The sequence below is a fragment of the Centrocercus urophasianus genome, unplaced genomic scaffold, assembly GCF_019232065.1.
Source record: "Centrocercus urophasianus isolate 14NV4802_14NV808 unplaced genomic scaffold, USGS_Curo_1.0 seq_10, whole genome shotgun sequence".
NCBI lineage: Eukaryota > Metazoa > Chordata > Aves > Galliformes > Phasianidae > Centrocercus > Centrocercus urophasianus.
Genome location: NW_024884142.1, coordinates 44,868,748 through 44,885,591, shown reverse-complemented (window position 1 = coordinate 44,885,591; position 16,844 = coordinate 44,868,748). Strand labels below are relative to the sequence as shown.

At 37.7% G+C, this 16,844-nt stretch overlaps 1 protein-coding gene and 1 long non-coding RNA gene across 3 annotated transcripts in view; both read right to left on the bottom strand.

The window, feature by feature from the left end:
• Positions 1 to 90: 90 nt before the first annotated feature.
• CENPW (centromere protein W) lies at positions 91 to 7,606 on the bottom strand. Its single transcript, XM_042820782.1, has 3 exons — positions 7,454 to 7,606; positions 3,196 to 3,309; positions 91 to 1,096 (listed from the first exon to the last, which is right to left on the bottom strand). The coding sequence occupies exons 1-3, from the start codon at positions 7,541 to 7,543 to the stop codon at positions 1,070 to 1,072; spliced, it is 231 nt and encodes a 76-aa protein (XP_042676716.1). The 5' UTR covers positions 7,544 to 7,606; the 3' UTR covers positions 91 to 1,069.
• Positions 7,607 to 9,982: 2,376 nt separating this feature from the next.
• LOC122157378 overlaps positions 9,983 to 16,844 on the bottom strand; it is an 83,232-nt gene continuing 76,370 nt past the window's right edge. Inside the window, exons 3-4 of one of the 2 annotated variants that reach the window (XR_006167896.1) lie at positions 12,291 to 12,359; positions 9,983 to 11,416 (exon numbers count right to left, since the gene is read on the bottom strand). This is a non-coding gene — a long non-coding RNA (uncharacterized LOC122157378). Of the gene's footprint in view, positions 11,417 to 12,290; positions 12,363 to 16,844 lie in introns of both variants that reach the window. The other variant, XR_006167895.1, reaches the window with a different exon arrangement.

Sequence of the window (16,844 nt, the reverse complement as noted above, 5' to 3'; positions counted from 1 at the left end):
TCTGGTTTTCTAGAATATATTCCATAATGTGTCAAACAAATGACTCAACACATACTGGTACGAAAATAATCTTTATTTGAAAACATCTCACCATGCAGATTATCTACTATAGATTCCATAAAACAGTAATATCAACTCAAGCAGATAGATCCAATTATAACTTTATTAAAAGATTTTTAAAAGTATTAAAGTATTAAAAGTATTTAAAGACAGATTTTAATTCAAGATTTTATGTAACATACATTTCCAGAGTTCTGACAAGTCAGAATGACATTCCAAAAGTGGTAAAAGAAGTAGTTCAAGAATCATGCCAACTTAGACCCTGTACAAAAGTGAAGATAACTTCAAAACATCAGCTACGTCTGATATTCCTCCCTGCTTCCAACATGTGGCTGTTCACACCAACTGAATTAGAGGCCACCAACTTGTCCCATAGACCACATCAAACAACAGACTAGATTAACAGTTCAGAGCATGATTTCTAAACATAAAGATGTATTCTTACTCCACAACATGGAAGTGTTAATCTACTTTTCAGTCATTTAAAACCATTCAGACATTTATAAACAGATCAAAGCCAAGGTATTTAATATACTAGCTTCTACAACACTTATTTTGAAAGCCCAGATTTTGCCTATCTAGTAAATATACTCTGAATTTGTATAATGGAATTAGTGAAAATTGTATCCTTACTGCTGTTCCTCTTTAAAAGTTTCACACTGCTAATGATAAATTACACGTACTTGAAGAATGTGCACAGTAGGGATCCTTCCATTATTATGGGAGAAATTAAGTACAACAAATCTTAAATTACACTAATCGTTATGTCTGTAAATGATACATTCTAAAAATTTTTATCAAGTGTATGAAAACATTATAGTGTGTGTGCATGTATGTATTTTTCAAAAGCAGAAGCAAGAGTCAGGAGATGGACATAAATAAGACTAAATGCTTTCACAGGTGCAAAGTTGGCTCGCAGAATCTCAAGTTAGTAAGAAAACACAGAAAAACGTCTGGAAATTCCACTGCTGTTTACTAGGCTCTGCATTTCTTTTTTTTTTTTTCTCCTCTATCCTCTGCTTTTCTTTAAAATAACCTGCAAAAAAAGAAAAGTATATTTATAATTGCTTGTATCTACATTATAATCCAGGCAGCAATAAGATCCAAAACAATACTAGGATATTCAGATCAGTGGCTTTTCTAGCCAAGCAATCTGTTTCCAAGAGTAGAGTGACTAAGGGTAGAAGTCTATGGAAAACGATAGGAATAAAGGAAAAGCATATATAACTATGCCATATCAGAAAATTTAAAACTCATAACCAAGAACTTCGTAAAAATAAAAGGCTTTTTTTTTTTTTTTTTTTTTTTTAATAAATGCAATGCCAAGAAGTATCAATAGCACTCTCAAGCCCTCGGCATATTCCTTGAAGCTCTTATCCCATTAGACCTAGACAAAAAGAAAAAACTAGAATTTGAAATTGTACAGTTATTACGCTCAGTTTTCATTTGCAGTACCTTACTTCTTCCCATATTAAGGGCGCCCAGACCCTTGGAAGGACATTTTTTGGTTTGGAGTTTAAGTTGAAAAATGAACTTCAAAGCCCAAGTGGGACCATTTAAGTGTTAACATTATTAAAATACAGGCAGTTTTTCCTTTCTTCTCATCTTAAAAAAAATATATATATAAATGAAGCAAGAAATGTTCAAATAACATTAAGATTGCAGTTAAAAAGAAATTACAAATGCAAAAGATTCCAACTGCAACATTAACTTGGCTACCCTATACATTCTGTATATATTTTTGTTACTATAGTAACAGAAACTATCAAACTAAACATTTTGCTAGAGGAAAGAAAGATTGAAGATAAACAGAAGCCACAGGACCAAGATATCAGATACCACTGAGTGTTACTCTTCTAGTTTGGACAGCAGCAGAAGGTAGTTGAACAAATAACTCAGAACATTAGACCAAGTTCCTTAAGAAAACCCAGACAAAGAAGATTTAGGTCAGATTTTGGGAAGAAATTCTTAATTCAGAGTGGTGAAGCAGTGGCACAGGTTGCCCAGAGAAGCTGCGGATGCCCCATCCCTGGAGATGTCCACGGCAAGGCTGGATGGGGCCCTGGGCAGCCTGATCTGGAGGATGAGGTTCGTGTCCATGGCAGGGAGTTGGAATTGGGTGGTTTTTAAGATCCCTTCCAAAGAAAGACATTCTATAATTTTAAAGCAGACATCTCTCTCTCCAAGTGGAGTGAGCTGCAAAATACAACAGGACTTCAGGCATACTTTGGCATTAATTCTTTCTAGGGAGAGAAGACTGTATAATCCATTCACCTTTGCCTTACTCTACACGTACACAGAACTCAAGAGTCCTGTAACACAGACAGCTCCTCCTTCACATACATTCACACAGCAGCATTTATGCTGAACCCACATATTAATTCATATCTTAATCTTCTCACAGTTCTTCCCCTGCAGGGCACAACATCACACAAAGTTTGTTTGCTCAAACAGTATCAGCACAAGGCTACAAGAACCCACCTAAGAGCCCCACGTCTTTCAGAATAAGGTAAAAATTGAAGATGCAGATTTGAACTCTTCTCCACTTGCTCCATGAAGCTTAATTTACATGATTTCAGTTAAGATATTAATTTTATATTAATTTGAAATTCATGTGAAATAAAGACCCTCCAACTTTCAAACTTGTTCCAGTTCCACAAAGTTCAGACTCATCCTCCCCCATCCCAAAGCTATGATATCAAATAGCAACAAATTTTAGTTTTGCTAGTCACAGCTGTTCATAGGCAGATATGAACTTTTACCACCCATTCAGAATAAAGGTGTTCACTGTCAAAGTGGCAGGGAGCTACAGGACTAAACAGTCTTATAACACAGAGCAGTTATTAATGCATTTGCCAGTGCTGTGCCAGCCACAACCACGTAGCTTTCAGCCCACAAATGCATCAGTGGACTTCACCAAAGACATACTCGCATATTGCAATATGAGTTTAAACATACAATAATTTCATTAAAATAGTACTATATGTATTGGCAAGTTCATTTGATATCTTGGTGACATTTTCACAAGCTTTGGATTATAGTTAAAAACATTAACACTCAGAAAACTTATGCATCTGCTGTTGTAATATATTTTACATTGAACAGAAAATGAAGATACTAGATATGCCTCATTACCTTTGCTGCAGCTATAGTATGCTCAGGTTTAATTACTTTACTTTTGTTCTCAAAAGCATTTGTCCTGGCTTCTTCTGCTAACCGATGGAGAAACAACAAGAAGCTCAAATGTACCTTTAAAAGGAGAGAAAAAAAAATCAGGAAGGATTCAAACTGCTCATAGACTTAGTTTTGTTAGAGGGTCGCTGTTTGAGACAGAATTCCTATATTGGATTGCTTCCTAATTCCTGGAGTGTCCTCTCAGGAAAACAAAGTTTCACTCTATTCAATGTATCACCTTAATAGATACTCATGAATTCCTTAATATAAGACTCTTGTTAAACTCTAAAGAACGCTTTAGAGGAGATCATAGAGACATCTAACAGAAATAAGATTTGATTTATATTAGCAGGGCATTTTTTTTTTTTTTTTTTAATAGATTGTAAACCAATAGCTCAATTGCAGAATCAGAAGCCTTTTTGTGTACTGGTAGATCTAATCAGCTTCTAGTGACTAAACCAGCCAGACTGTTAATGGACAGCAAACCCGACCCATCCTCATCACCAGACACGCTACAGACAAGTTCAAGGACTTCTGCCTTTTTCCAGTGTAAGGGAGCACTGACATGAATTTCTCTAGCACACTAACATGTCATTGTCAGGAGGCTCCATCCATTTATTGCCAGCTTATCATTTAACCTTCCTACGTGATTCCAGTTCGATACATAATCCTGCTCTGTTCAGTATCAGAATTTCAGCAGCCAAAAAACCACAAAAAGTTATTATTAAAAACTACCATATAAAAACACCTTTGTGTAGCCTATAGCCACCTCACATTATACTGACCTGAAAAGAAGCATTTTAACAGTCCAACATTGAAAACTGGCAATAGCACCTATTGTCAATTAAACCTTCAAACATTAACTTTGTTTTGTACAGCACACAAAGTATTTCTTCAATCAAGAGCTCAAAAATGTTATTGGAACATAGCAATTATGCATATGAATTCGGTGACATCCTTGCTCTGCCATCATATCTTTCTAGACCAAATAACCAGCTACAATTTGGTGTTCATAGGAAATAGTTTGGCAGTGTGTTCGGAGCAGAAAATCTGTAGTAAGCGGTGTTTCAATACTCATATGACAATCAATTCTTTTCTAAGTCTGCTGAACTAAAAGAATGATATTTTGCAATATATACATTTATATTTTTGTATTTGGAAGCAACTACTACACAAAGCAGATGCCGAGGCAGGTTCACTTTGCAAAATATCAAAGCTGCTTTAAACTTACTCGTAAGTTCCTCATGAAAATGTTACCTCAGGGGGGAAAAATATATATATATTATATATATATATTTTATATATATATATATATATTATCTCATATATATTATCTATATATATATTATATATATATCTCTCTCTGCAGTGACACTAAGTATCAGACATTATAAATCTCATTATTAGACTCATTAACATAGAGGTCAGGTTCCTAGGAACAACCCAGAGGAGAAGGGGGAACAAAATCTTTCCGTACTTCATTTCTTCATACTGAGACACTGTTTGCCAGGACTAACAAACTACTGACGAGAGCAAGCTCCTTATTTTCTGTTGACAATACAACTTATGAATAATTTCTTAGAACATATTTTGCCTTCAATACTCATTAGACTCCATGCTGATCACAAAGACAAAAGCAGTCACTCAGAGCTGTAGCTCATGCTTTTCTGCAATGTAAGTACAAACCTGCATTTGTAGCAAAAAGCAAGCAGCTTTTCTTCCATAATTTCAAGCTAGAACAAACTTTGCACAGCTTATCTCTGACAGCTGGGTGGGAGTAGGTAACATTCAAATCTGAGCCTTTATCTATTAATTTCAAAAAGGGAAGTAATTGATTTCTAAACATGTTGGAGAAACCTCAACATTTATCACTTCAAATATATGTCATATTCCTTCAGTAAAACAGAGGGTAAAACAGAGAGTAAAACAGTAAAAACCTATTAGAAAATAGGTTCTGATGAAGCTTCAGAGTTCAAAAAAAGATCTGAAAGGGGAAAGAAGAGACTCAATTTAGACATGTAACAAAAACATTTGTATTATGATTGCTCCTAACAAGTTTGAAAGACTAATCATCGAAGTTTACTGAAGACAAATAATCACTTAAGAGTCAGGAAAAAAATAATCACTACACAATCAATTATGTAGGAAAACCTCTACACTAGACTGGTTTAGTACCACTGTGGATTCAAACAAAGCTGGTATCATTCAGGAAAACAACCCTGGAAATGAAATAAATGAAATAGCCAATTCTCTCTGTTTTCCTGCAGCACAAGACACAAACAGCTTTGCTAAGAGCTTTGTCTCATTAAAATAACTAGTACACGAAGCATGCAGTCAAATCAATCTTACAAGATTTGTAGAGAACAGAGGGAAGCTTAAAAAAAAAAAAAACAAAAAAAAAAAAAAAAAAAAAAAAAAACCACCTGCATTCAAAAGTTGTTATTTCTCTAACTACAGAAGTTAAACTGTAAAGCTAGATCAACACAGCTGTAGTTTTGTTTATTTATTCATTAAAAAAAAAAAAAAAAAAGGAATGAAAGAGCTATTAGCCATGTGCCTGGTTGATTACCATGCATAGTCAGCACCCCTGAAAATCTCTGTTCAGAAAAAGGGTAAAATAAAAAAGGCAAGCCTCCTATTTACTGCGACATTACCAGAGGACATGCTCTAAACTTCCACCACACCATGAGAACTTGTTCTAATCTCATCCTTTGTGTAGGAAAGAGTACTCGCACAGTCATATTTTAAGCTAGGTCACATTGTTGTTGGTCATTAGTCTCAGTCAATTCAGTTCACTGACTGTACTTGCAGCCCAAAAAACACTACTGCCAGTAGAGGCAGAGATAAGAACCAATGGCTGAAATTTGTGAGGGATGCCCAGTTACCCCTCTTCAGTCAGCCACACTTCCTTGAAGCCAAGGAAACACATGACCATGGAAACACAGACCAAGTATTAACAATGACTGCAAAGAATGTATTGATAATTGAGCAAGTTTGTTTAGTTTCTATTGCATCCCCCTGAATAAGCTTTGAATAGTTCTGAACAGGAGTAGAGAGAGGTGAGGTCCTTAGTCCACAAAATATGATACAGATAGCAACAGCAATAGGAAGATACATTCTGTTATTAGGCAAATTAGAAAAATACGTACTGTTTACATTCATATGTAAATGCTGTCATGTAAGCACCATATTAATAATTATATGCATAGATATATTTTATTTAGTATATCTGCTTTGAGCTTCACATAGCCAGCCATCGACCTTCAGGATTCTGCAAGACGGCTTTTATTCATATGAAATACGTAATTCAGATTAGTCATAATTCAAATCATACAAATATACAATATGCATTACTGCCCTCACAATCACACACGGCTAAAACCAATAAACACATCACAGTCAAACTAATTCAGGCAATTAAATCATTTCAAAAAAATATTTTTACGCAGAGATTGTTCTTTCCCCCTGCAGCTACCACAGGTTCTCCAAAGATCAGGTTCTTTTGTACAGTTGGGCATTCTTCCAGCAACACAAACCCTGTGACAAATCCGTCATTGCAGGTAAAATTGTTGTGGGTCAGCTTTTTCTGACTTGCTCCATAAGACTCTGTTACCCCCTACACCTTTTCAGGGGATACTTTTAACCCACGGGTAGGATCCCAACACTTGTTCTCATTAGACGACGAAAAAAGACATTCCACTCCTTAGTTTTACATTGAGGTTACTTGAGACAGCCTCCCAGACGCACTGACAGCTTAGCGACTCATTAATCACAGTTCTGCTGAATGCTACCTGCACACCAAAACCACTCTGCATCAACTTCTGCATGTTACTTACAGCAGCCTCCTATTTCTCAATCCATCTACGCCAAACTCTCGGAACAGCAGTGCACACTTGCGGAGCGACACAATGTTCACACATAACCCCGAGTCCCTAAGCTCATCGTCCCACCAAACCTGCTTCCTCTCAGCTCGTAGGACACAGCATCAAACTTGTCATCCCATTACTCTCCACAGCTCCCAGCGTTCCAGCACGCACACCCCACCAGCCCAGGCCACTTCGCTTCGGGATCGCCCTTCCCACAGGGCTTCAACCAGGAACAGACGCACCACCGATGCCGGCCCCACACGACGACCCCCGGGGCTGCCGTTACGGAGCGGGCTGATCCTACCCCTGACCCGCCCCCCAACCGCCAGGGCCTCGCCGGACGCCCGCCTCACCAGCAAGTCGGTGTTGGCCGCCAGCCGTAAGTGAGGCTTGTGCTTCTTTATGATCTTCCGCAAAGCGCCGCGTGGCGCCGTGCGCCTCATCCTCTTCCTCCCCGTTCTCCTTCTCCTTCTGCTGCCGTGACAGGGCTCAGCGCCGCCCGCCGCCGTTCGAATCCGCCGCGCTGGCGCAGGCGCGCTCCCGCCGTGACGCACTTCCCAACGGCCGAGCACTGCGCCGCGCCGGGGGCGGGGCTGCCCAGCGCCGCTCGTGCGTTGCCCCGACAACCGCTCCACAGTCGGAAAGGGGGAGGCGGAAGGCTGTTATGTCTTGAGCAGCACCGCGCTGTCGCTGTGTGCTCTGCTCCTTCCCCAGCCCCGCGGCGACTCGGCTTCTCGGGTCCCGAAGCCGGTAGTTGCCGGCTTGCATGTCGCCGTCCGGTGGCCGAGCAGAAGGTTGGGATGGTGTGAGAAGAATCCAGACCCCGTGATGGGGTCACACGGGTCGGCTGGGCATAGCGGCGGTCCTTTGCAACGCGAGAACCTGCAGTGCAAGCTGCTTCCCTTATAAGTTAGTTGAAAGCTTGGTTGCTAAAGCATTGACTGAACACCTTACCAGAATCTCCACCTTGGCCTTTCTAACCAGCGAGAAAGAAAAGAACGTGGCGATCTCTTGACCACCTTTATCTGGCCTTGAAAGCTGGCTGCCACAGTGTGCAGAAGGTCCCCAGAACAGAGGGAATGTGCCACAGGTGCCAGCATCAAGCCTCCTAACGTAGCCTTGGGCCCACACCCGTGGGTTTTAAGCAAGCATTTTACACGTGCAATTGAGGTTATTTGCTGCAGAAGTGGAGGGAGGTGTACAACACGTGTGTTCCCTGCACCGCTGCCCCATGTCACACTGCTGGGAGATGTGACGCCAGAGAGTGCAGCCTGTGTAGGCTGCAAGTCCTGGGGCTGAATTAGCACTGTAAGCCTGCACAGAAATGAGCGCAGAGAGGTGGTCCTGCTCTGTATAAACACCTGGGCAAAATACTGTACCCAAATCTAACCCACACACATAGACACACTCATTCTTAAAGCAGCCACCACTTTAAAGTGACACCCCTCTCTCACATCCGTCCCCGCACGTCTCTTTCGGCGGACGGATGCTGCTGACCGAATACAGGTTTCCCCACCGAGGGGCCCCTGTAGCTTGGCATTCTCACTGCATTTGGACTCTGTGTACTTAGTTGGAGAAAGGGTCAGGATTTCATACTGAGGTATGGAGCTTTTCAGCATATTTATTAGTATTTTTTTTTTGTTTTCTTTGGCCTATGAGATGTTTGCAAATTTAAACGTTAAGTCAATGAGATAAATATATTACCTTCATTTTAATATATCAAAATTACCAGTGCCTAGAGACAAGCTGTTTTCATTAAAGTATACTATTAGATCTGCATGATTTTGTATTTTACTTAATTTTGCACAAAATGTGGTCCAAGTCGAAGTATGATATCTGACAGCAGGAGAGAATTTAAGATCTGCCAGTTCTTCATACTGTGTTGCTTTGTTCTTTCAGCTCTGACTGTCACTGGTCATTAATCATCAACAACACAGAACCTAAAATCAGGGTCTCATATTTTTTCTGTAAATGGATAAGCATTAAAACATAGCTTTTTTCTTTCTTTCTTTCCCGCAGCTTAATAATAATCACAGTTACTGGCTCAGCAGCACTGACAGAAGTAAACATTTGTTTTGCCACTTAACTAAATGCATATGACTCAGAGCTACATAGGGTCGTACACTGTGGTACATACATTCTACACATAGAAACTTGCATCTGGATCGACAATAATTCAGCATGTCAACAAATTCAAATTTACAGTAGTTCACGAGACCTTACTGAGCTGAGAATTGGGCCTTGCAGACTTGTACTGTCAGTAGGAAACTGGTGTGGGCAATCATTTTACAAACTGTATGAGTTGCAGAACTCCACCGTAAGTCTAAAGCTATTAAAATATGCCATACAAATTTGAAACTCTGAAGTGACTTGCGTAAAATAAGACTAAGAATCAACAGTTGTAACTACATCTCCAGTCATGTGTTTGCTGTATGGATAATACTTACTGAATAATGAAATCTCTTATTAAGTCTAATAGACCTGTGTTGGTTCTGACAGTTTTCTATATCTAATGGACTATTCTTTGGTTTTAACTGTAGAAAAAAATAATTTAGAGTGCTGCCTCAAATCTATCCATGTACCGAATTTTCTTTCTTTTTGCAGTTTGAAAAATTTATGATATTAATTACTGCAAGCAATTGAGAACAGAGGTCCAATGGAAAAATGACAAATTATAGGTTCTGGTCTACTGAGTGAACATGAATTCCTATAGCTAAAATTTCTCCTTCAGTATGTATTTTACTTTATTCCCTTTGTCCATAAATATTTTTGTAAATATGATTTTCTAATAGATGAATACAGGAAAAATGTAGTACAAGAAAACATTACAAATTCATGTATGAATAAAATGATTTTACAAATTAAACTAAATTCCATAAAAATCACAATTTTCAAAATATTTTATTTTACTAACATATGGATTAATAATGCATTACAGTGAATCACAGAGCAACCATAAGCTCACATTATATTCTGATTTTGCACAACTGTTTTCCTTTTTCACCTTTCTGGTAGAATCTTTAATGTTCTGATGTAATGCTGTAATGAAAAAAAATATATACAAATAGCTAAAAGAACCTTGCAAAATGTATTTTAAATTAATTCTTGAAACATTGAAATTATTAATTTTGTCATGCTCTTACAGCCTTCTCATAAAAGGTAATTGTGTGCAATATGGATACATTAGAATGTGTTGCTATTTCAAAATTAGAGCAGTTTTGCAACCATTTTCTACATGCAGCAGCGTTATTTTCAAACAAATATTTCAGAGAATTTCAACAAACTATTTCAAGAATTTAGGGATTTCACTTCTCAAAAATTGCCATTTTTAAACGCAGAGTAGCTCATTTCATGAGCTGGATTTGTTTTGTGGCTTCAGCTGCAGCACAGGATCGTCCGAGATTTCCAGGAATATTTAACCGTGCTTTAGGACTAAATACACCATCTAATACTGATGATGAGAACTGGAAAATTTAGTAGTTCAAACTCCACCATCCAGATCTGACTTCTTCAAGTATACAAACAGCCTTTGCAGTGTTTGAATCAAAGCAATTTCAGTAACATAGTTTTGTCAGCTTTGCTTCCAGATTATGTGCATTTCTTGAAAACAGCCCAGTACATACTAAGAAGAGGCCTAGCGTGCATCCATCACTTCTGAACTGCAAACCAGTAAACATTTTATTTCCCATTTCTGTAATGGAATGGAAGATTTTAAAGACTAATTTTACCCACTCCTCTAAAACACTGTAAATTGAAGCAAGTGTACTGTTTGGAGATTAAATTGAAAATCAGAGTTTCATTTCTGTTCTGAATTTTTGATGAGTCCATCTCAGTTGTTATGTGAGTTATTTTATTTGTGGGTTCTGACATTATCTTCAGGCAGGCTCTTCATCAGCTCTTCATCAGTTCATTATTTTAGTTATAAAGAATGCTGAAGAGCTCTATTTTAAATGTGTGATACCTTGAAATTAATAATCACATTTTATAGATTCTTTGTAAGCCAAAGGTCCCTTGGTCTCTTCTCTGCACATACAGTGTGTGTTAAAAATTTTCTGGTGCTAATCCAGCTTCAGTGGCTGATGAAAGACTGTGAAACATATCCTGGATAAGAATGTCAAAGCCTAAAATCTTTTGATGTGTTCTTCAGTGATGAAAAGATACCTCTAAAACAGAACATAACAATTCAGCAAAAGTAAACTCTTCTATAATGTAGTTGATAGGCTTGATCTTAGTGGTTGGAGGCATGCATGCTGAGTCTCCTGTTACACCTGTGTATTCTTTCATTGAGTGTAGGATAATTCAGGTGTGGTTGAAATCTGTAGAGAAACAGAAAAAGAGAATTCAAAGGAGTAAATTGTATGTTTTTCTCTCCTCCATGGAACTCATGCACATCTCCTGCTAGTAAAAGAAGGTGGAAATGGCAACTTTGACAAGAAACTTTTCTCCTGTGGCTATTACTATCAATAATATATCAGTAATTTGATTGCAGTGGTAAGAACTAGCAGCTCAAAGAGAAAGGCAGCTCTCTTTTTTTGTTTTGCCTTATTTCTATCTATTTTCAGGACCAGTGTTAAACAGTGAACAATCAGAAAGGTGCAATGCCATAAATTATATTTGAAATTCACACTATTTGCAGATTTTAGGATTTATAATTTAAGCTTCAGTTTTTCAGGATATTGTGTGTATCAGATCTCTGAAGGCTGTGCTGAGCCTGCCTGCCTAACATCAGTTGACTTCTATACAGGCAAGAGACTGTCCCTCAGCCTGTTCTAACAGTTGAAACTGCATTCATAAAATCAAGAAGGGCATATATATCACAGCTCAGTAGTCACTCACTTGCAGAGATATTACATACTTGCTATAAAAAAAAATGTATAACATTTACACAGTTTTTAAAGCGATTTTATGTAGGATCACATTGATGCTCATATAGGTTTATACAGGTGTATACAACAATGCTTATTTCCATTTAATTCTGTAAGAGAAAGTTGTTTACTTCTGATTTTTTCCAGTGGAATTCTTAACATTGAGTAAATAATAGAAATAAATACATTTTGCCAGGTACCCACTTTGACAGCATTCCTGTAACTTTTGTTGTGTCATTTTTAGATTTATGTTATGGTTCTATATTTATTGAGGCAGACACATTCAAATTCATGTCAGTTATTCAAATTCTAGGAGTGATATTACCATCTTCCATGGCTACATGCAGACCAGAGGGATCTTCAGCTACCTCTAATTGGATCAGCTACTCCAGACCTGCTAAGAAAAAGAACACCTTGTATGAGAAACTTTCACAAACCTAAACAACATTCAGAAAAATACCTGTTATCTGCCTCCAAAAAATTATTGTATACACACGTGATAAACAGAAAAGGAGGGTAAAAAAAGTTAATGACATATCCTGATCTGTCACTTTACTGAAAGCAGGTCAAATTGACATAATATGATGAATGGTAATGTACAGTATCAATATAGAATTGAAAGAAAGATTAATATACAGATACATACTATTAAACTGCCAGCTTTATCAGGAAGGATAAATTGGAAGTGTCGATCATGAGAAGGTATTTTTTTCTTCACATTGTTTTTCTCATGTCTTTCGGCCTCCCTAGAAGATATGTTAACACTGACCTCCCACAAGGACCATGTTTTTCCCCATTGGGATTTTTTTTTTCAGTCAGAAAGAAACCCCTCAAAGTCTGATACACAATAGTTTTTCCTACTTTTTTCTTGATTTCCTTCAGGTTGTGTACTCTCTCAAATGCAGAATGATATACTACAGAAAGGCCTGCTTTGCTGTACATCTTTCTATCAATTATCGGCCTTGAATGTAGAGGAAAATAGGTGATCCCAATTTGAGATGTCAATTCCTGCACCAAATAAAATAGCTGTTTATTTGTGTTTCTAATTGCCACTCATCCTCTGCTCATAAATCCTTAAGTAATTCAGGAACAGGTAATGAAGGCCCTAAAGTGAAAAATGCCCATTTCTGGCTTGGGACTGCATGCCTTTCTTGTGACTGCCCTAACACGTAGGTATATACATGTGTATTTGTCAACATTAAAGCCAGCTAGCAACTCATCACAACATATATCTAAACAGAAACATAAATACAGTTAAATATTTTTTTAAATCTATAAACAGTCAGATATAACCAGTGGGATGCCTACCTGCCAGCTGATTTGCCCCAGTGCCCCTAATAATGGATTACTGCAAACTGACTTCAAAGAGGAGTGATGGAGTGACAGATCAGTTAGGTTTCAAATAAGGTGAGTTGACTGCTAATTATTTAAATCCTACTTTGTGTGCCAGAAGCAAATTTACAGCATTATCATTGTATGTGAACACGGTAGAAGAAAGAATAGTGATGACAGCAAAGCAAAAATTTGACTATTGACTTCCAAGTACATGAAATAACTTCAAAAAACAACAGAAGTAGTCATTAGTGCACAAAATAGCCATGTACTATGCAGTCAATGAGAGTGGTGGAGATCATTTTTTTTTCCTACCTTTTACCATCATTAATAGTAAAGGAGTTTAAAAAAGAAAGTTTCAAATAAAATTTGAATAATTCAAAGTAGATCGAAATCTGAATATATGTTTTCAATGCAGATTTTGGAATTGAAGAGGTTTTGTTTACTGCTTAGAGGAAAGCCAACTGAGAATGAAGCTGTATAAGACATGCAAAACGGTCTATCACAAAAAAGTTCATCTATCCATCATCCATCCATCTGCCTTCTTTAACAAGCAGACATAAAATCATCAGCCTTCTAAATTATGTTAATAAATTAGTAATCAAATATGGTCTATCAAAGATGGTATGGGTAGAATGCAACTATTTATTTATTTGTGTGTTATCTTTGATTGCCCTGAAATCTTCCTGAACATAATTCTGTGCCCTTTCAAATGCCCTTTTCAAATGTGCAAATTCATTTCTAAACAGCAATAAGCATAAAAGACACCCACCCTCCCCCAAAAAAGGAAAACACACCAGCTATTCCAGATTAGTATTAAGAATCAGATCTTTTTAAAAAAATCTAAATGAAAAAGATAAAATTTTGAAACTTTACTGCTCCTGTAAGCATAACCAAGGAAGAGAAAATACATCAGACAATATGTTGAATTATAGGAATTACTAAATCATTTTCTCTTTCAGCTAGTCAACTGCAACTTTGGTCTTGGGAATGCAGAGTTTGTGGTTTTTTCTATATCCTGCTATAAGGTGTATAGAAAGAGCCTTCAATCATAAATTATCTATTGAGCAAAAAAATCTTTTATTAGCTTAGAATCATTTGATAACATTTGCAAATTCATATTTGATTAATTGGAGTGGTAATTTGCGGAGTGAAAGATATTGTATATACTTCATGAATGTTAAGTAACACCAGTAAGTAATGCTTAAATAAATGTAACTGACCACAGTTCTGTAAATAATCCACTGCTGATGCAGGCTTTTTCTTCTCTTACAGAACAAGCATACCTTCTTCAAACAGTGCTTGACACAAAAGAAAACAGTGAAGTGTAATGCTGCAGGTTAATAAAATTAAAAGACAGCAGCTGTATCTGCTGCCTTGCAGAGAGGCAAGACACTGCTCCCTGCTGAAAGAAACTGCATTGGAGCCTTAGCATAAAAATAACCATGTTGTCTGAGGAGAAAAGAAGCCATACTGAGTTTACTTCATCTACTCATACTGGTGTGTGAGCATATTGTTACAACAGAAATGTACACTGAAGCACAGTAGGCTATCTATCTGAGTTTACACAGCCTAACTTAACTACCACAAAACTAAGAAAAAGATCTTTTTCATGCAAAATTCATACCTCTTCCATCATTACAGATACAATTATAACAAAACTAATGCACAGGATGAGTCATAACACAAACGCAAGAGAAAAGTGTCCTGGAAGAGAACCACCAGGAGAAAGAGAAAAAAATTAGACGTGTACAAGAATATGAGAAGCTTGGACAAGATGCTGTTTTTTGGAGATTTTATAATGTAAATGTCATTCAGATGAAGGCCCATGCTCACTGGAATGTTCAGCTGTTTTGCACTTCTTCAAATAAGCAAAACAGCTGTAAACCTAGCTTCACTTTCCAATTAAGCTGAATTTATGGCATCCTTACTATACCAGCGCAGAACAAAGCAGCTGGAAACAACAAGTAACTCTGATCCTAGCAATCCCTTTTTAGGGCTTTTTTTGGCATTCTCTAGTCAGGCAAAACTTCGCCAGTTTGCCTAAGATTAGATTTAGAGGCCTCTGAAGATTAAACAAAATTATACCATAGAACACGTGTTCATAAATGCACAGACATTAGATATTTCAGTGCAACATATTTTGAGAAGATTAACCTAATTTAGTAGCCTAGTGAACTCAGAACTCTCATCAATTTCTGTAATTACCAGGATTATATCTTCATTAATTTTACCTTTTTTTTTTTTGTTTGTTTTAAAAACAAAGTAAATTGGCTTTTCTTTCCAAATTAAATTTAATAATTACATTCTGTCACAGTTCTTACACTTGTGAGTTGTATGTGTGGATGGCAAGTCTCCTTTTACCCTTAGCTACAGGAGTCCTGAGGCATGGTCCTGAAATACTTGTATTTTATAAAAGAAGCCACTGATCTCAGTATGTTGACGTACACTTCAATTCCATACAGTTTTTCTTTATTATTGTAAGTACAGAGGATAATTTGAAATAACTTTTACTTTTTTTTTTTTTTTTTTTTTTTTTTTTTCATCTGTTCTGGATTTATCAGTCAGCTGCCTTTAGCAGACCCAAACAACAGAGGCTGCTTGTTTATTCAAGATGGGATTCCCCTTTTTGGTCTCATAGGCTAGACCTGTCCTAAGGAGAGTAATATTGGGCCTGGTTACCAGTTTGAGAGCAACTGTGTCAGCTATGGCTAACCTCTCTTGCACCTGAAAAAAAACAGATGACCTAGTCAATCCTGACCATTGGGATCCAGCCATCCTCTGGATCATGTCCAGAACTGACTGACAGAGTACTTGTTGCCTCATGCCACAGCTGACTATTTACTGCTATTGCATGGCAGTGTTGTGTACCTGCAGCCATGAAACAATGCAGTAACAATTTGTATGGGAACTGCTGAGTCATGGCCTGAACCTCTGATTAATCACCTGAGGTGAGCCTTGAGTCAGCCAGAGGAGCACAGGTGAAGGCAATTCACCTGTGCTGCCGGAAGGGGTGGAGCCAGGCTCCACCCCTCCTGGACCTATTTAAGAGCTGGCTACCACAGGGGAAGGATCTCTTCTGGAGATCCCCTCTTTGGTATCTTCTGGTGAGCTCAACCCAAGGGTAAGCTCTTCCACTTATTCTCTTTTGTGATCGTTGTCTGCTCTGCCTTACTCTCATTGATTGTATTGCGATTGTAACATCTTGATTATACAAAATTATAACATCTTGGTTATACACTTGGCGAGCCAGGCAGGCTGAATATACTGAAATTAACATCATGTCTTTTCTGTGGAATTTCTATAAATGGGTCAAGGGGGAGAACAATACTCCTCTAGAGAAAATGATTCCAGGGCAGATCCCAGGATTTGAGGGATCACCCTATTATGAGTTAGCTGCCATCATTGAAAAATGGGGTCCCTTACGCGTTATGGGCAATCTCTCCCCATATCGCATGGCGGACTATTTTCAAGGACTTGGCAAGGATGTCTTCACTACCAAAGAAAGACAACTGGCTGCCTCCATGGTGGCATGGCCATTATTAAC

Bases quoted from the DNA above. Each gene is read 5' to 3' on its own strand.
- CENPW (XM_042820782.1), bottom strand. From the start codon at position 7,543: ATGAGGCGCACGGCGCCACGCGGCGCTTTGCGGAAGATCATAAAGAAG. The intron at 3,310-7,453 runs GTGAGGCGGGCG...CTCCTTTTAAAG, and splicing joins CGGCCAACACCGACTTGCTG to GTACATTTGAGCTTCTTGTT. The intron at 1,097-3,195 runs GTAATGAGGCAT...CTTTTTTTGCAG, and splicing joins ATACTATAGCTGCAGCAAAG to GTTATTTTAAAGAAAAGCAG.